General features: G+C 39.7%; 1 protein-coding gene across 5 annotated transcripts in view; it reads right to left on the reverse strand.

Annotated features, from left to right (window-relative positions):
- Positions 1–20,294, reverse strand: part of TNPO3 (transportin 3) — a 77,516-nt gene that overhangs the window by 1,126 nt on the left and 56,096 nt on the right. For all 5 annotated transcript variants that reach the window (XM_049641813.1, XM_049641815.1, XM_049641816.1 and 2 more), the window contains 8 exons: positions 19,425–19,485; positions 18,473–18,613; positions 15,467–15,583; positions 14,277–14,371; positions 12,559–12,715; positions 11,405–11,572; positions 7,394–7,506; positions 746–837 (listed from right to left, as the gene is read on the reverse strand). In XM_049641813.1, coding sequence (XP_049497770.1) covers positions 777–837; positions 7,394–7,506; positions 11,405–11,572; positions 12,559–12,715; positions 14,277–14,371; positions 15,467–15,583; positions 18,473–18,613; positions 19,425–19,485 — 913 coding nt within the window. In that variant the 3' untranslated portion in view covers positions 746–776. The remainder of the gene's footprint in view (positions 1–745; positions 838–7,393; positions 7,507–11,404; positions 11,573–12,558; positions 12,716–14,276; positions 14,372–15,466; positions 15,584–18,472; positions 18,614–19,424; positions 19,486–20,294) is intronic.

A 20,294-nucleotide genomic window follows, 5' to 3' on the forward strand; every position in this document is an offset into this window, starting at 1 on the left:
AATTGCCTCCTGGGAGAATAAATTCTGCCTAAGACATCAAAGGTGGGGCTTAAGAGGAGAGCTGCCTTTCTTCTCTCAGTGAAGAAATTGGCACCCAAATCCCACTACCCAGTCCTTTCTGTCCTCAGTTAAGCTTCTTGCTTTACCTCAGAACGAGTGTTAGGAAGCACATGGGAGAAAAACTGATGATCAAGAGCTAGACAAAGAGGCTTTCCTACACCTTTCCTATACCTCTGGCCTTGGTCATTTCAGCATTCAGACGATAAAAGTGATAAAAACCTGGCATTTCAGCATCTAGACTATAAACGTGGTAAGAATAAGTATCTTTGCTCATTGATCTAGAAGGTCAATTTTAGGAAAATGGTGTCAGGTAATCACAGTCGAAACAGGTCAGCACTGTTTTCACCAAGGTAGCCAGGTTAAAAAATACTTAATTCGTTTAATATACACATTTACCACCCTAAAATGTCTGTAAGAAGATTACAGGAAGATTTTTATTTATTTATTTATTTTAGCTCTTCTATAATAACTTTCCTGTGGGGGTGAAGACGGCATGCAAAAGCAGCTGACAATACTGGCTGCCTTAGCCCAAGAAAATCAGGGCCCTGCATTTCCTAGCTGTTCAGCAGTGTTAAACTGTTAAGTCCTTCCCTGACCAGCTATAGTATAAGTCCCATGATGGGCATTAAAACCTACGTCATCCCCAAGCATTCCTGACAGCCAGGGAAAAAGGTGAGACACTCACCTGGGTGACAGGCACAGTGCAGGAGTGTGAGCTATCGAAACAACCTGGTGAAGTCTCGCAAGGCCCAGCAAACTTGTTTACATTCCTCAGCACTGGAAAAGAAAAGGCAGGATGGTTCCCTGACTCAGGAGAAAGATACAATATGCTGAAAAACAACCGCAACACTGAAGTACACAGAGAAGGATCTCAGCTCTGCTTGGAGCTCTCTCTACTGTCTCTTGACTGCTTCTGATCTTTCTGTAACTCAAAGGCAAATACTAACTACTGCATATGAGAATAATTATATGCTGTATGCTTTCCAAAGAGTGTATGGAGAAAAACTGCCAAGGTTTGAATCTTGGGTCCACCGCTCTTGGGCGAGTTACCAAGCTGCTTCAGTTGCCGCATCTATTACTGACCTCATAATGTCTGGAGGATTATATCAGTTCGACACTTCGTTGAAGTCCCTGACATAAACACAAGAAAGCCAGAACTCCCAAGTAAAAAAGCAAGCATATCCACCTAAGGCTGATAATTTTAACTCTACAAGCTGAACTAAGAGACCCTGGTTTCCTCGTTCTCTTCCAAAGGCAGATTTTGTTTACAAAGCCCAGTCCAGCAACTAAGCCTCTATCAGTCATTGATTTTCTAGTTGAACAGGCTGCTCAGGGTTTCCTCCTGGGGGAGGAGAAGGGAGAGGAGATAGGAAAGGCTTAAGACATGTAGAAAGGGAGAAGGAGGAAGCAGGACTTGGTCCTTAGGCAAGCAGTGAGATGGGGTTTGAATAGCCCAATATTCATCTGACCCCGTTTTTTCAAAAGGCCTCTTTTGTCCAAAACAGTCACCAAGAAATCAGTTGATGCTCGCTTCATTCTTTTGTTGTCAGTCTGCATAACCAGTGTTGGTAACTAAACACAAAGCTAAGCTAAAAACAGTGGAAAAGGAAGTACTTCCTAATATGCTCATCCTTCTGCAACCCTCTCTTTGGCTCAGAAAAACTTAGGAACCACAGACTCCCACCTAGGGTTCATCTTCAGAAGAAAAGTGCTCTCTCCTTCTCTTAACAGTTAAACACCCGGGAAGGAACTGCTAACAATGACTCCACAGAGAAGAAGGTGGAATGAGAACTATCCCCTTAGTGCCTACATCTGGATTTCCCCACCTATTATAAGGTCTGAAATATCATTATGAACCTTGATTTAGACTCCAGGATTCAATTCGACAGAATATTCTAGAAACTTTCTTCCAGTCTCTCTTCATCTTAACAATGTAATGAAAATGACGAAGTCTTCTGGGTTTATTGAAATTCTGCCATTTGTGAATTTAACATGTTTCAAATACAACCATTACCTTCCTCAGTCTATTTCCAAATCAATACTGACTACAAAGGAGGTAGTTGGGGCGGCGAGCACATATCACTCACGCTTCCACTGTCACAAAGGAAAAAGATGTGTAACCCAAAAGAAGCCACTGTGAGGCATTCTATTGTAACGAACTACGATAACAGGAAACAGTTAAACCGTGGGACAGCAATGGGGACTGAAGATTCTTTTGCTATCCTAAAGCCTTATGTGTTTTAAATTCGACCCTTCTCAAACAGACAGCTTGGTTTAATCTGGAAGAGCACGATAACTCCACTCCTTGCCTCTCTTGTGACACAGGAGGAAAAGTGCCGAAACCAAAATGCAAGCACAGAGATCTGTGGTGAGCCAGGGTGAAGGAGGGGTAAGGCCAGCATCTCGAACCAGCTCAGCTCCACTCCTAGTCCTGTGGGCAAGTGCTCTGGTGTCCGGAGCTGCAGCCAAATGTTTAATGTGTCCTTCCTTGGTGATTAAGCCCAAAGAAATGAATTTTTTTAAAAAAGAAAAACGTAAAAGCTACAAGTATTTTGTTTTCTGCCTCAAACCTTCTGGCAATTATTTTCCATTTCATTCATTTAAAATGGCCACTATTTTTCTAGGTTCTGTTTTCTGGCTTCCAGTCCCACAATTCCAATCCTTTCACCATACTTCTGAATACTTTTATGGTGACCATTCCTCAAACCCCATAATCCTAGTAGCGGTTTGCTGAGAAATGCAACCCTTTTCACCCAACGTTCTGGTGCATAATGGAGAGTAACCAGGCTCTAACTAACAACTTGAGCAAGAAGACAGCCCCATACTGGCCTCTAACTCTAGTGTCCATGCTTCCTTTATTCAACATCTTCTGACCTTGAGATCATCATGCAAGTGATAAGAGTCAGAGAATAAACACCAACATAGAGAAATGGGAAATGATGGCAGGATTTCTTCTAGTCATAATTAGTGGTGCTTGGAGACCAAGAATGATTATTGCAGAATGAAAAGCCCCAGCAGAAGCTGACCAACTAAAGATGTTAGGGAATTAATTAATTACCAGTACTATGTGAAAAACAGGCTTGGACTTGCTGAAATGAAACTGAACCAGTTTACCTTCCCTGCTAGAATGGCAAACAAAGCAACACGTTGAGGCAGGAGTTACAGGACCTCAACTTCAAAAGGGAGACTGAGTCATGCATGGAACAGAAGGTTCAAGGGCAACGTGCATACTAGAGAAAGAGAATTACTATGAGGAGGTGAGCAATCTCAAACCTTTTCTCTAGCACCTTAACATTACAACTTCTGTTCATTTCCCACCACTGTCACAGCCTACTATAGGAGGAGCTGCAAAACTTGTTCAGCGGTGAGAGATCAAGTAGGCCAAGTTGGTAGTGCATCTTCATTTCCCCCTATCACAGGGCAAAGATCACAGATGTTTTTGTTTGTAACATTGCATTGTTTGGGTTCCTTTTCCGTGCCCCTCAGTTCTCCTTAAGTTAGGGAATTCCATGACTTTTCTGACTTTCTCTATCATTCTATTTGTCACAGATTAGCCCAGATAAGGGAATACAGGTTTGGTGGAGACTTATTTTAGAATGTGTGGGTGGTTGCCTTAGAGCTGTCAGGAGACATGCTCCGGCTAGCTTTGTAAGTGCATAATGACATTCCAGCAGGTTCTTTTCCATGGAGAAAGTTAACATTCACTGATCACCTACTACGTGACAAATCTTCAGATTTCCATGTGGTATCTCATAATAACCCTTGTGAATAAGATAGGTATTACTAACCCTATTTTGCAGATGAATAAGCTGAAGTTCAGTGACAACATTCAAGCCAACAGCCTTGACTGTAAGCCTAGTCCTTTGAAGGTTCTCTCCCCAGACTCCCATTTGCTTTATGGAAATTAGAGCCAGTCTGATCCTGCTCTTCTACTGACCAATACTAGATGGAATACAGCAAAAAATAGCAGAAAGAAGCCACACTCTTTCTCCTGAGACAGCTTGTAGGTGGAATTCTACTTCTACTGTGAAGACTCATAGTGAAAAGAACATAATTTTGTGAAGTTATCCCAGTCAGTACACACCTATCTAGAAAAGGGGAAATTCCCTTCTTCTGCCAAAATGTGGCATGAAGGTAGTCACATGCTATGTTTCAGTCATGCATGTCACTTGATCTGTGGCTAAAAGTCAGTTACTTTGGGGACATGATGTTAAGACACTTAGTAAGCTGCAAAATAACATCACTCATAGGTTTGGGATTTTAACAAATTAACACAATTACTGGAGAAACTCCGGGAGATGAGAAAGTAAACCATTTTGCAAAGTAAGATTAAGAAATCAAGTCTCAGAAAAGTAACCCTTGTACCATCGCCTAACCTTTATTTTCTTCCCCCTTTAAAAACTAGGTCTGGGTTATTTATAAAAGTATACCACATGCTCCTGAAAAAAAGTAGAGAAAGTTATGAAATAAAAAGTGAAAAGTCTTCCCTCCTCTCCGATCCTGATCCTAGCTGTGTATCTTTCGAGAAATTTACTATGTATATGTATAATATATACAATAAAACAGCTTTTAAAAGTGCAAGTTGGGGGTGCCTGGGTGGCTCAGTCGGTTAAGCATCCGGCTTCAGCTCAGGACACGATCTCGCGGTCCGTGAGTTCGAGCCCCGCGTCAGGCTCTGGGCTGATGGCTCAGAGCCTGGAGCCTGCTTCCAATTCTGTGTCTCCCTCTCTCTCTGCCCCTCCCCCGTTCATGCTCTGTCTCTCTCTGTCTCAAAAATAAACATTAAAAAAATAAATAAATAAAAAATAAAAGTGCAAGTTGAGGGGCACCTGGGTGGCTCAGTCGGTTAAGCATCCAACTTTGGCTCAGGACATGATCTCACGGTTCCTGGGTTTGTGCTAACAGCTCAGAGCCTGGAGTCTGCTTCAGATTCTGTGTTCCCCCCCATCCCCTGCCTCGACCCCTTCCTGACTCGAAAATAAATAAACATTAAAACAATAACAACAACAACAACAACAACAACAACAACAACTAAAAGTCTTTAGGGGCACCTGGCTGGCTCAGTTGGTGGAGCATGTGACTCTTGATCTTGGGGTTGTGAGTTTGAGCCCTACACTGAGTGTAGAGATTACTTGAAAATACATACATACCATACATGAAAATTATATTAAAAAAAATAAAGTACAAGTTTGTTCATTTATAGATGCATCAAAAAGACTATAATACTTAAACTATAAAATGTTACTGAAAGAAATTAAAAACACCAATAAATGTAAAGACATCTCATGTTCATGGACTGGAAGACTTAAATTGTTAAGATGTCAATACTACTCCAAGCAATCTATAGATATGATGCAATCCCTATCAAAACTTCTAATGACTTTTTTTGTGAAAATAAAATAATCTACCCTAAAATTCACATGGAATCTCAAAAGACCCCGAATAGCCAAGATAATCTTGGACAAAGAACAAAGTTGGAGGTCTTACACTTCCCAATTTCAAAATTATTAGAAAGCCATAGTAATCAAAACAGTATGGTACTGACATAAAGAGATCAATGGAATAGAGGAGAGGGCCCAAAATAAATCCCTTGCATATATGCTCAAATGATTTTCTTTCTTTTTTTTTTTTTTTTAATTTTTTTAATGTTTATTTTTGAGAGAGAGAGAAGAGAGCGAGCGAGCACAGGCGGGGGAGGGGCAGAAAAGAGAGGGAGACATAGAAAGAATCTAAAGCAGGCTCCAGCCTCTGAGCTGTGAGATCATGACCTGAGCTGAAGTCAGACGCTTAACCGACTGAGCCACCAGGCGCCCCTCAAATGATTTTCAATAAGGGTACCAAAGACCATCCAGTGGGGAAAAGGACAGTGTTGAGAATTCTTCTCAATCCAAAAGAACTGAAAGCAGGATCTTGAAGAGATATTTGTACACTTATGTTCATAGCAGCATTACTTACAATAGCCAAGAGGTAGAAGCAGTCCGAATGTCCATCAACAGATGAGTGAATAAATAAAATGTAGTATATACATAAAATGGAATGTTTTTCAGCCTTGAAAAGGAAGGAAATTCTGACAAATGCTACAACATGGATGAACCTTGAGAACATTATGCTAAGTGAGTCACAAAAGGACAAATACCATATGATTTCACTTGTATGACATATCTAGAGTAGTCAAATCATAGAAACATAAAGTAGAATAATGGTTGATGGGGACTAGGGGACAGGAAGAGAGGGAGCTGTTTAATGGTTATAGTTTCAGCCTTACAAGATGAAAAAAAATTCTGGAATTGCGCAACAATGTGAATGTATGTAACACTACGAACAGCACACTTAAGAATGGTTGAATGGTTGAAACGGTAAATTCTATGGTATTTTATGACAAAATGTTTTTAAATTGTCAGTACAAGTTGGGTTATATGATACTGTTATTTTTTCCCCTGTATCATACACTTTCTATATCATCACATGCATATTCTTGCATCTTTTTTTAGTGCCTGTTTAGTTACATTCTATTAATTATTCTCTCTTGATGGGCAATTAGAATATTTCCAGTGTTTTCACTATCACCAAACCTTACTGTAACACACATTATCAGACCTATAAATCATTCCACCACTGTATGAATATAAGTCAATACCTAAAGGAGTGTCTGGGTGGCTCAGTTTGTTAAGCAATCTCACTCTTGATTTTAGCTCAGGTCATGAGCTCATGGTTCGTGAGATGGAGCCCCACGTCAGGCTCTGTGCTTACAGTGCGGAGCCTGCTTGGGATTCTCTCTCTGCCCCTCCCCGGCTCACGTACATGTGCACGCTCCCTGTCTCAAAATATTAGAATTTCAGTATCTTTAGGCGTGGCGAAAATTTTCCAACTCACTGCAGCTTACATCATCTACGTTTCACAACTAATGCTTCACCTATTCACATCTGCATTCCTGACACCTGAATATGGATGAGAACAGAGAAGGACTTCAGAAAGATAAAGACAGATCTTATGAAGGGCAGTGGGCTGCTCAATGCACTTTTCTTTTGGAAGAAATAATGCTTCCACTTACCCATTAAGATCTGATACCAGTTAATACATTTGTACAGTAAAACTGATGCACACCTATACAGCATGATGATATGTCCCCCCCAGACTGGTTTCTTTCTAATGCCAATTTGTGCAATTCAATGTAAACAGACAGTAAATTGTGAGTTTACAAAGGCACACAAGAAATATACTCTTAGGTAAATCTGGCATGAGAAACAAAGATGTATTTTTTCCTGCACACCTCAGCTTCTGTTTATATTCCTTAAAAAGACAAAAAAAAACCCCAAAACCCCACATCACTCACCTAGTGACTTGTTTGTGGAAATCTGTAAGTTGTTTGTGTGTCACTGTGACGGCTCCCACGGTTGTCTCCTTTGGCAAACCTTTCAAGGAATTCTCTAACCATCGACAAAAAGTCTGTGCAGAGAAGAGGGTTAAGAGTTATAAGAGGAGACAGGACTTACTCAACTGGACCCTACAAGTAATAACAAAGACTCACAGGTTTTTCTTAGCAGCATTAGTTCTTCCAGACTTGGAAGCAAGTAAAGGAATTAACAAAGCAGTACTATCTTTAGGCCTTTCAAACCTCTGGGGTTTGGAACAGTTTGCAAAGGAAGGCAAACCTAGACTTCCATTCAAAGAAGTAGTAGCAGGCATCATTTCAGAAAGAGCCCTTCTACTTTGGAAGTGAAGTCTTTTCTGGATGATGCTACTGTTCTATTCCTATCATTAAACTTCTGCCAGAAGTTTAATGATAAACTTTTTAATTTCAAAAAAATTAAACAGCTGCCAGAAAACTCTTTGGTGAAAAGGTCAAAGGCAAAAGTTCAGTACCACAAAAAGCAAGGGCAAAAAGTACAGTAAGTAAACATGTCAAAATTATATATACATAATATAATATAAATCCAGAGCCCTAAGGATTTTAAGGTCATCTCTCTTAGGAGAACAGTCATTTCCAGTCACTTCTTTATGATACCTACCTGTACTCTGAGTCAGAAAATTTTGTTGCTCACTCTGGTTGCTATTTAAAAGAATATTATTTACTATCTGAGCATAACCTGATAGTAACCTGTCTGCCCCTATTCCCCTTACTTCCTTCCTCTTCAAACTAATAATCAAAATTCTAGAGACTTCCTCTGGGTTCTTATTTTCAATGAACTGTTTTTCTTTGAGTCTGCTCTAATTTTTCATGCCTTTCTTAAATAGGATGTATACTTTGGTCAGTTTTCAGCAGTAAGAAAACCTTTTTTTTTTCAGCGTTTTTTTTTTTTTTTTTTTTTTTTTTTATTTTTGGGACAGAGAGAGACAGAGCATGAACGGGGGAGGGGCAGAGAGAGAGGGAGACACAGAATCGGAAACAGGCTCCAGGCTCTGAGCCATCAGCCCAGAGCCTGACGCGGGGCTCGAACTCACGGACCGCGAGATCGTGACCTGGCTGAAGTCGGACGCTTAACCGACTGCGCCACCCAGGCGCCCAAGATAACCTTTTTTATAACTAAACTTTTACATTATATATTCCCCCGATATGTTGACTTATGATAACAAACCAGAGCAAAAGTAAATATTCCATTATAAATGCTTAAGAAGTATCGCTCTCCAAATGCTGCCCCCAAGAAAGACAACACTCTACTAAAGATAAAAACACACAGGGAAAAGAGATACAGGAAGAACGCTTAATTGATAGTTTTGGCATCCAAAAATAGCCTGTGAGTTAACTACAGTACACCCCCAAACAAGAACAATAAGAAACAGAGCACCTGGGTCCATTAAGCGTCTGATTTCAGCTCAGGTCATGATCTCGAAGTTCGTGAGTTCGAGCTCCACGTCAGGCTCTGTGCTGACAGCTCAGAGCCTGGAGCCTGTTTCAAATTCTGTCTCCCCTCTGCCCCACTCTGCCCCTCCCCAGCTTGCACTCTCTCTCTCACTCAAAAATAAATAAACATTAAAAAAAAAAAAGAACAGTAAGAAACTAAACTAAAAAGCAAAAACTAGCTAGCACACAATGGGTTTCAGCATCATCTGAAAAATTTGGTTGGAAACAATGAATAAATTTGCCAGATGGGTATCCAACAAAGAAAAGGAAGAACAGAGGTAAGAGTTTAAATAGTTTATTCAAGTCACAAGCAAAGATGATATGCCATCTTCTACTGAAGAATTTGTGTGAATTTTGGAAATGGTATGACTATGAAAGTGCTCAAGAATGCAAATTTTCGGGTGCTTAGGTGGCTCAGTCAGTTGAGCGTCTGACTTGATATTGGTTCAGGTGGTAATCTTGCAGCTGTGAGATGGAACTCCATGCTGGGCTCTGCTGAGCGTGCGGCCTGCTTGAAACTCTTTCCCCTCCCCACCACTCGTTTTCTCTCTCTCTCAAAAATAAATAAACTTAAAAAGAAAAAGAATGTAAATTTTCTTTGGGTTTACATCATTAGAATTTTAATCAGTTGTTGGGGTACAGGCAACCCAAATTTATGTAAGAGTTCCTTTACAAAAACTCCGTTTCAGGTTGATATTTATATAAAACAATCACTTTAAATTTCTTGACACACATTCTGTGGGTATCTATACAGTAAACTCTTAAGAGCCTATGGCTATCTGGTTTTTGTTCCTGCTTAACCTTGCTGTTCTAATTTTCTTCTTCTGTTAGCACTTAACCACATGTTTAGAAATCAAGAATGTTTTTATAAAGTTAAATTTACAAAACAAGTTTTGTTAGTTGGGAACCAAGTATATTTGTAAAAAAGTGAAAAGAGCATGCAAATTTTTTTTCTCATGTCAATGACTTCTGGAATTAAACTTGTTGGTCTTGAGGGGCCCACTGAGTACTTTCTTCAGAAAAATACAAAAATATTGCTGTATAAGATTGAAACAGAACATACTGAACAACCAGCAACAGGAACTGTAGACACTATTTTATTCCTGAAGCAAGTTCCCATGGAAGAACTGCAGAGGTATCTGATGGAACCAAAGTCACATAGAAGTCTCAGAGTTTGATATATAGGAATTAAAGTTCAAGTGGCTATTTCTGAAGTATAAATATAAAGAAAATGTTAAAAATTTATTAAGCATCTGCCCTATATAAGACTGTCTTTTGTTTGATTGAGCCAAAGATCAAGTAAAGCAAATGCTAAGGCAATATACATTAATCGCTGAACTTTGGAGATGAACACATAAATTGAAGGCAGAACTTTCAGCTCAGTGATAGAGATTTTTTTAAGTTAAAATAATGTTTTTAGTGTTTACTTTTGAAAGAGAGAATGCGAGTGGGGGAGGGGCAGAGAGAGGGAGGGAGACACAGAATCTGAAGCAGGTTCCAGGCTCTGAGCTGTCAGCACAGAGCCCGATGTGGGGGCTCAAACTCATGAATTGCAACATCATGACCTGAGCCGAAGTTGGACCATTAACCAACTGAGCCACCCAGGCGCCCTTCAGTGACATGAGATTCTAACAGTAAAAGTATACTTTGTTTTGTGAAATTGCTGAAACTGAGGCTAACAACTGCCATCAATGATACAAAGTAGGAGACAACATTGAGATGTAACAGACTTAAAGGTTACAATAAACTTGTATATCTGGAATTTTCTGTGGTTCTGGAAGACAGCTAGCTCACTTTAACTAGAACCAACTATGCACTTTTCTGAACTGCTTTTATATTAATATTAAAGATTACATATCCTAGTGTACAGGGTATATATATACTTTACCACTATGCTCAAAACTTTCATGCAGTACACATAACCCCGATTTATGATCATGTGGCCCATACTGAAATTACTTGGACATTACTGGATAGCCTAAAAAAACATTCTGTGCTCAGGTGATAAATGAGCTGGTGCAAGAACTGAAACAAGATGCAAATTAATCCAAAGAAGAAACAAATCCAAGTGTACATTGTGAGCTAATTTTATATTTCTATATCCCCAAAAGCTTTGGCTAGATTTACCAAGGAAACTCATACAGTGCTATCTAAGGAGCTTGAAGTGAATTAACACTTCTTGAATAACCTGTAACACTGTATACCTGATAGACGGGCATCTCACAAGTGAACAAATTTCTCAGTCGTCAGCCACATAGCTGAATTCAAAGCTTAGTATTCACTTCAGGGAATATAAACCCTATGACAGTGACACAAACATACTTTCAAAAACCTAATAATGAACTATTGGCCTTCCATAGGCCCCTTCATCTAATAAACTTAGTAATATGCCTAGGTTAAGCCCCATGGATATACAACAGGGCTGGTTTCAAAGTTATAGTCAGCCTCCCGAAACCAAAGTTTAGAACTGTGAGAATAGGTTCTTCATGAAAACAAGCTTACCGGCCTGTCAACCTGCATGATCTCCCAGAGCACTTCAGCCACATCCGGTAGGGTATAGGGAGGGAGACAAAAGCAGCATGTGTGGAGCAGCTGGCTGACAAGTTGCTGTCCAAGCTGGTTCATCACCTGTCCAATCAGTTCTTTCCGTAATTCAAAGTCTTCTTCGTGCTATAAGGAAGTAAGAGCAAAAGATATGTTCTAATTTCAACTTTCCACCTAGTAACTCCTCTTTCCTGGAGAAGAAAGTGTATACTTAATAGCTGGATTCAAAAACTTATTTTCTTCCTTCCTATAGTCTTTGAATATATATATGTATATATATACACACACATATATATATACACACGTATATATATATACGTATGTATATATATGCATATATACACACGTGTATATATATATACGTGTATATATATACGCATATATATATACGTATATATATATACGTGTGTATATATATATTTCTAGTATCTCAGAAAGAAATAACTTTTTATAAACTGCTTTTCATTTCTAGTTTCTTAAATAAGTAGCCCATTCAAATAGTGGCTATTTCTCCACTGCTGTTACCTTCAATTCTATTCCACATTTACCCAAATCTAACTTTGAAAATTTTGTGAACCATTTTACTACTCCAGCCAAACAGGTCTCTTAATTGCCTAACATACTTAGAACTATCCTGACTTTCTCTGATTATGATTTATGCCCCAGTTAAGACTATCTTCCCCTCTCCAATCCATCCAAATTCTACCTATATCTAATGGCCCCACTGAGGTCCCTCTTTGTCCAGAAATTAACCCACTTCCCAACCTACTTCTGACCAAAAAGCTTTCCCTCCTCTGATCTCATAGCAATCATGACTTTTATCACTCATTTGGCAATCAAATACTACCTTCCTATTGTTATTTAAATGTTTATATCTATTTATCTTTTCAGCTAAACACTGAATGACATGGGAGGAGAAATATTTTTATACTGCTTTATACAGCTTACAGCACTTAGTAGAGGCTATAAATAGTTGATGTTTTGGTTAGTGAATGGTATGTACAAATCAAATACAGATCAAAAAGGAGAATCTGGAAATTCTCTAAGGAATAAGGAAGAGCTATGAAAAGATGATGAGCTGCAAAGTAGAAAGGTACAATGTTTCTACTTACATCATTGGCAACCCCTGTATGGATGAGGTCTCGTAGGAACCTCATGACACTACAGTTGGCATCCCGGTGGTCCAGGGTAGTAGAGGCAATGGCCCACTGCAAGATAGGGATGACCACTTGGCTCCTCAGCAAGGTAACAGGACTACGCTGAATAAACCTGGGTTGGAAAGACAGGCCAGGTATAAGTGACAGGATTAGACTCTAAAAGCAGCCAGACTAAATGGCAAAATTATAGATAGAGACAGTAAAAAAGGTCAGTGGTTGCTAGGGGTACAGGGTGAGGGAGGGCTGAACAGGTGGAGCACCGGGAATGAGGGTATTAAACTATTCCATGTGATATTATAATGGTGGATACATGCCATTATACATTTGTCCAAACCCATACAAGGTACACCATCAAGAATGAATCCTAAAGTAAATTATGGACTTTGGGTGATAATGATGTGCCAATACAGGATTCATCAATTCCAACAAACAGACCACACTAGTGGGGATGCTGACAGTGAGGAAGACTGTGGAGGTTGGGGGCGTGGCGGAGAGGTGCAGTGGGTACATAGGAACTCCCTAAACTTTCCACTCAATTTCCCGTAAGACTTTTCAGATCCTTTAACATACATGGAAAATCTCCATGAAAAAGATACTATATATTCTAAATTTATTTCACCAGGTAAGCATTTGTGTAAAGAGCATCTCTGGGGATTAGTTTTTCAAGGAAGACACACTGGGAAAACAGACACTGGAGAGCTCACCCAACAGTTCTCTCATATCAACAACAAAGGTGTTTTTAACTTGTCCAAAAACTTACCAAAGAAAGTGTTTGATATTTAATCCTGAGATGAAAGAGTCGATACTACTTTGCATTTATAAATGATAAAACATACACTACTTGTATAATTATATATAACAATTTAGTTTGAATAATTTTTAAATGATTTTATGTTCAGGGTGCCTGGGTGGCTCAGTTGGTTCAGCATCTGACTCTTGATTTCAGCTCAGGTCATGATCTCACAGTTTTGTGAGTTCAAGTCCCAAGTCAGGCTCTGTGCTGACTCTGTGGAGCCTGCTTGGGATTCTCCCTCAGTCTCTCTCAAAGTAAATAAACAAACTCAAAAAAATTAATTAAAAAATGCTTTTATGTTCACTAACTGATTTGTTTTCAATTCTTTTGTCCAGGGACTAAATAAGTAATAATATTCCTTCAGTGTTGGGAATAATATCATCAGTGTTATCGGTAAAAGGAATTTAAGCAATAATGGGGGTGGAAGGCTGGGGGCAGAACTGCAAAGTGAACTTCTAAGGCACCTTAAAATCCTAAAAATTTTTTCACTCTGAGATATGATATCTAAAGGATGCCAAGCTTCCTCAAGGAAAATGTGAAGTGAAGCATGATATCACAGCATCATAAAAAGTTAAAACCACAGGGGATTCTGGAGATTTTCTATTCAAATGTTTTTACAAAGCTGGTTTTATTGTCTTGTGCATGTTCCCTCCTTTGTGACAGAAACCCAGCTGCTTTCTCCTGCTCCCATCCAGCTCCTCTTCCTCACTTACAGGGATATTCCAGCTCACAACTTAACTTGGGGCTATGAATCACTAACCTACCTCTACTCCACTGACCTCATTTTATAGAGAAGCAAACAGTCAAGCGTTATGTGACAAGACGAAGCAGTGATGGGGATGAGCAATAAAAGAAGGGGTTGCTCTTCAGAAGGACTGACCTGGTGGCCAGCCTGAACAGGTCATCCACGGTGTCAGGGTGATTCTGGAGCCCATTCTGCTGTTCTAGCAGCTGAAAGGTGGGGATGCACAGTGCCTAAAAGAGAACAGTGATTTTAGAATAAACATGTGTACATAAATGCAACAGCATCCAGACTTGTTAAATATCACAATATACACAAAAGGAACAAAGGGAGGAAGAATGGATAGGAAAAGAAAAAGACGGATGAAAATCAGTTCAAGAAAAGGAAGACAGAAATCTTTCTCAGTTGATACAGTTTTTATATATGAAGTCCACATTTCAGAAAGGGTTAAGGGTATAGATTTTAGTTGATGAAACTGGATAGATATCCTCTCAAAATTTTAGAATTTTCTCAAAGTAAAGACTGCTTATGTATTAGACGTGGTCTAGTCCACTAAGGAGATTTTTATAAATTTTAATAATAATAATAATAATAATAACAATGAAATGTCAGTTTAAAGGAAAGACATCTTGGGAAAGAGCATCATAATTTAACTCCCTTATATATTTTCTTCCCTATGACGAGAAGGGGAAAAAAACCAATATATCAGGAGCCTTTTCCAATGCTTGCTATTTACTCTAAAACCATCCCTGCTAAGTGAGCTAGTTCACTGATTTTTCCAGGCAAGAAATTAAAAACAGAATTATGCTTGAGCTTAGAGATCCTTTGTTTTACATCTATTTGTTCCTTTCTCTACCTCTCAAAAGACCGTATCTCTAGAGAGTATAAATAAGTTAGGCCGTAATAGCTGTAATGATCTTTACATTCATACGGTCAATCTCTTCTCTCATTCTCCTAAGCCATGTCTGTCCAGAGAACAACTAAAAAGTTTCTACCTCCCAGGGCACCTGGGTGGCTCAACTGGTTAAGCATCTGACTTCGGCTCAGGTCATGATCTCACAGCTATGGAGTTCAAGCCCCAAGAAGGGCTCTGTGCTGACAGCTCAGAGCCTGAAGCCTTCTTTGGATTCTGTGTCTCCCTCCCTCTCTCTCTGCCCCTCCCTCTCTCAAAAATAAACATTAAAAAAAAAAAAGTTTCTACCTTCCTGTTATTAGGAAATCAACATGACTGGAGGAGAGACATAGAGAAGGAAGAGAATTCAAGAGATGGTGAAGAACACACTGCTAAGCCTATAGACGCTCCAAGATACTGCCCAGGGAAAACAGACCTGGAGCATGTCTAGTAGTCCCTGCCGACAGCCCTCTTCCATGCCGTATTCATCCACAAGGATACTGCCAAGGTACAGGAAACAAGAATGCTGATGTACGTGGTACACATTCACCATCTGCCAAGAGAGAAACCAGTTGATTCAATTCTTGTACCCCAAAAAAAGTATCAACTTAGGAAAGTGTCTGGAGGAAGACATTCAGACACAGAGTGGTTTCTTCTCTTTAAGACAATATAGTAAAGCTTGTTGGCAACATTTCCTAAAACACAAGGCTCAATTCTTCAATAATTTTCAAGTACTCTCTTTAGAGTCCTATCAAGCCTTTTACCTTTTATCTTCCCAAAACAATGTTGTAAGAGGGTTGTATAATACATCAAGCTGGAAGCCATTAGGATGCTATCATCCAAGCTATTTGCAAACCCGTAGCATAAATCCCAACACCTAAAGGTTGTTCCTTTTGCCTTGAAGATGAACTCTTAAGGAAAAAAAAAAAAAAAGGCACATATAGCCATAGGAGGGCTAAAAATACCAAACATCCTGAAGGAGACTCTGAAGGCACTGTTTAAATTTTGAGTTTCTCCTAAACCCCTCTATTTAAAGTAAAACAGTATTCCCAACCAAGATACCTGGATCTCAAGAAAATAAAAATGTTAATACAATATACATATTTAAATTAAATGATTTGTTTAGGATTTGTACCCTACTCTCCTCCAAAAATTAAGAGGCATCTGTACATTCATATGTTTAAAATGCCATCACAACACACGTATTGATTTTATTATATAAATTCAACTCAATGAATGGGGTGGGGGCTGAAAGACAAAGTAACTGACTCTTACTAGCATGTACCATGGAATGGAATGGGCAGGTGATGGGAGCTATGAATCTGTTTGGTACTGGGTACTCAACTGTATGCTCTACTGCTTAATGAATGATTTACGTCAGTTGCTGACAAACTTTTTCTTCAAGGGCCAGATAGTAAAAATTTTAGACTTTGCTGGCTTTACAAGTCTGTCTACGCAACTGCGCCACAGTAGCACAAAACTGGCCAATAGAGAATACTTAAATGAATAAGCATGGTTACCTCTTCTTTGTAAAACTGTATTTATAAAAATACGTGGCAGGCCCACTGGTTCTAGTTTGCTACCCTGTGAATTTTGGATTTAAAAAAATACTTTTTTTCCCCCACATGTACTGACTTTAGAACATACTTCCTATACAAGGTGCTCCTCTATTAGGCTGGTCACATACTTAATTAGCAGGAATTAAAAAAAAAAAAAAATCCAAGTCACGAGGGTATCCTCTAACAGCAAAGGGCCATTAAATCAAGTTATCTTTGACCCAGAATGTATTACACTAAAGGGGACACTTAACCAAAGGTGGAAACATATGCAGTGCAAACATATGGCATCATCAGGATATAGTAAATGTAAACTTTACTCAAATCTGCAACATAAAGGAGGCAGGGTTATGCCTATGGAACTGATAGGCACTTACTGCAAATGCAAGGTTGACACTCTGCCTTGCCTCTTTTAATTTTGTACCCATGGCACCTCACTTGCCTCAATCCAGTCCTGGCTCTGCTGTAAGGTTAACATCAACACAAATTACTTAGTGATCTAAGTCACTAGCTATAGGCATCTCATACAGAGTAGTTCTTGATGTGAATATGATCTTGGAGAACCTCATACAGTGAGTCACACCATTGCAATTACCTATCAATCTTGGTGATTAAAAGAGTCAAACTTGGGGCATATGGGTGGCTCAGTCGGTTAAGTATGTGACTCCGGATTTTGACTCAAATCATGATCTCGCGGTTTGTGGGATCAAACCCCGTGTTGGGCTCTATGCTGAAGCGTGGAGTCTGCTTGGGATTCTCGCTCTCCCTCTATCTCTCTGCCCCCCCCCCCCAAACAAACGAATGAACAAACATTAAAAAAATAAGAGTCAAACTTATTTTTTGACAAATAACAGACTTATGTGACCAACTGTGGTTGAGATTAAAAAAAAATCTCTTTGGGCCAAGAGACAGCAAATTTTGACAGGACACATATTTTCCTTTGAGAGAGCGCGCGCGCATGAGAGAGCACGAGTCAGGGAGAGGGGCAGAGGGAGAGAGAGAATCTTAAGCAGACTCCATGCTCAATGCAGAGCCCAAAGTGGGGCTTGACCCCTGGGATCATGATCTGAGACAAAACCAAGAGTCAGATGCACAACCAACTGAGCCACCCAGGTGCCCCAACAGGACCCATTTTTAAAAAGAAAACTAGTGGGGTGCCTGGGCGGCTCAGTCAGTTAAGCGTCTGACTTCAGCTCAGGTCATGATCTTGTGGTTTGTGAGTTCGAGCCCTGCATTGGGCTCTGTGCTGACAACTCAGAGCCTGGAGCCTGCTTTGGATTCTGTGTCTCCCTCTCTCTCTGCCCCTCCCCAGCCTGTGCTCTGTCTCTATCTTAGAAAAAAAAAAAAATTTAGTATAAAAATGCCTAGCACTGCTACAGAAGAGCTGAGCATTAAAGTCATTCTCTTTTCCTGGGGCGCCTGGGTGGCTCAGTCCATTAAGCATCCGACTTTAGCTCAGATCATGACCTCGCAGTTAGTGGACTCGAGTCCCGCATCGGGCTCTGTGCTGTCAGCTCAGAGTCTGGAGCCTGCTTCAGATCCTGTGTGTGTGTGTCTCTCTCTGCCCCTCCTCCACTCATGCGAGCTCTCTCTCTCTTCTCTCTCAAAAATAAACATTAAACAATTTTTTTAAAAAGTCATTCTCTTTTCCTAATTTCACACGGAAACGTGTTACTATTTAAACTATCACTACACAGAATAGATGACAGGCTGCTTCCCTCAGAGGCACCATACTTACCATGGGCACTACTTATTTCTTTCAAATATTTCTGAGTTTGTATTTAATACGTACAAAAGTGTTTCATTTCATCAGCAGAGTTTTTGTACTAAAGACTTCTATGTCAAATCCTGTACACGTTACACTTTCCCGCTTCGGGAGAATTTACCTGTGTAACTAGCGGCTGCAGTAGGGCTGCAGATCCTTTGCCTACACAGCGAACAGCAAAGCGGAGGCACCTGCAACAACGCTCTACAATCCGATTGTCAGCCCGGTGTTTATTTAGAGTCTCAGATAAAACTGGCCATATCTGAGTCAAAGAGCACAAGAAAGAAAACAATGAACTAAGAGCTGAAAAAAATGCTCCCAAGTTGATAACATCTGATTTGGTTTTCAAATAATTTGGAAAAAGCTTTCTTTACAGAAAAAGTTCAATACAGTATCCATCACCAAAACACAACCACTTCTTGAGAGAAGCACAGCGACTCTTTAGAACAGGAAGAGGAGCATGTCTAACTTCACTAAAAGATAAATTTTCCTGAACTTTGGACTTTCTGATTTAGGATGAAAAGGATTAGTACGAGCTATAGAGAAAGAGATGGTTAAAGATTATAGTTCCAACTTAGAATATTTTGAACAGAAGGACTGGAGCTAATGAAATAGCATTATGTGATACTGGTGAATATTTAAGGATACTTGGTGTTTCCCCGCCGAAGTCTGAATAGCACTTCTCAAAACATGCCTTTTGATCCTCATATCACCCTCAGTGAAAAGAGAAGTGCGTTTATATTGGGGAAACAGAAGCCATGAGGAAGAAATGGCTTTGTCAAAAAAATTTCTGCTAGTATTAATCAGGCCTCCTAGCAACTCTAAGATTCACGTAATCTCTCTCTACTTCTTTGGGTTTTCGGTTCATTACCCCACAGTCTGTTTTCTTATCAAATCTAAAGTAAAAAATATTTGAATAGTTCTATTCTTCTGTTGATTGAAATTTAAACTGTATCAACAAATTGGATCTTCCTATGAACCCAGAAGACAGTACCGTCTCACTTTAGTTACCCACAGCCTTGTAAAGAAAAAGGAAGAAAGCCTTGTTGCACAGGCATCTGTTAAGCACTTACTTCCTGTATGACTTTTTGGCACGGATGAGTTTGTCCATTTTCCACAATAGGATTGGTGTGTCTGGGGAAAGGTAACAAACCAAAATAGTTAAAGAGCAATGTAACTGAAATTCCACAGCCCCAAAGCCTGCTAGCTTACTTAGTCACATTGTCACCATAAAAAGAATGCCAAATAATTAAGTTATGTATGACTCAATACCTTTCCTTTCTACTCCATTCAAACATGAGCACAGAGTTCAAACCAACCTCCTCCCCTTCCTTTGCCACGTTTAAGCTACTTCCATTAGAATATGCAAACTCAATCCAACTCTAGCTTAAACGGGTTGTGGGGCACTACAATTATCTTTTCCATTTTTTCCCTTTAAAAATCAGAATATATAGGCTCTTCCAAATTAATTGAAAGTATTAATTAAAAACCAGACTGTCTACAGGGGCCTGGGTGGGTCAGTGGGTTAAGCGTCTGTCTGACTCTTGGTTTCGGCTCAGGTCATGATCTCACGGTTTCATAGGTTCGAGCCCCACAGTGGGCTTGCACTGGCAGCGTGGAGCCTGCTTGGGATTCTCTCTCTCTCCCTCTCTCTCTCTCCCCACTTCCCCACTCATACTGTCTCTGTCTCTCTCAAAATAATAAACTTAAAAAACAAAAAACAAAACAAAAAACCCACAGACTATCTAAATCCACTATGAGAAACCAAGTACTGCTCCATTCCCAGCATTAAAAGGCAAAAGCTTTAGGAATCCTAATTTACCAAAGATGTTTCTCATGGTTCTAGTCTGAACCCAATGACATAGAATATGAGCCCACCCACAATATGTCAAATCCAATTATTTGCCTAGTTCTAGAATCCACTAATTTGAAAGAAAGCAGGA

Source organism: Panthera uncia, chromosome A2 (assembly GCF_023721935.1).
Source record: "Panthera uncia isolate 11264 chromosome A2, Puncia_PCG_1.0, whole genome shotgun sequence".
Lineage (NCBI taxonomy): Eukaryota > Metazoa > Chordata > Mammalia > Carnivora > Felidae > Panthera > Panthera uncia.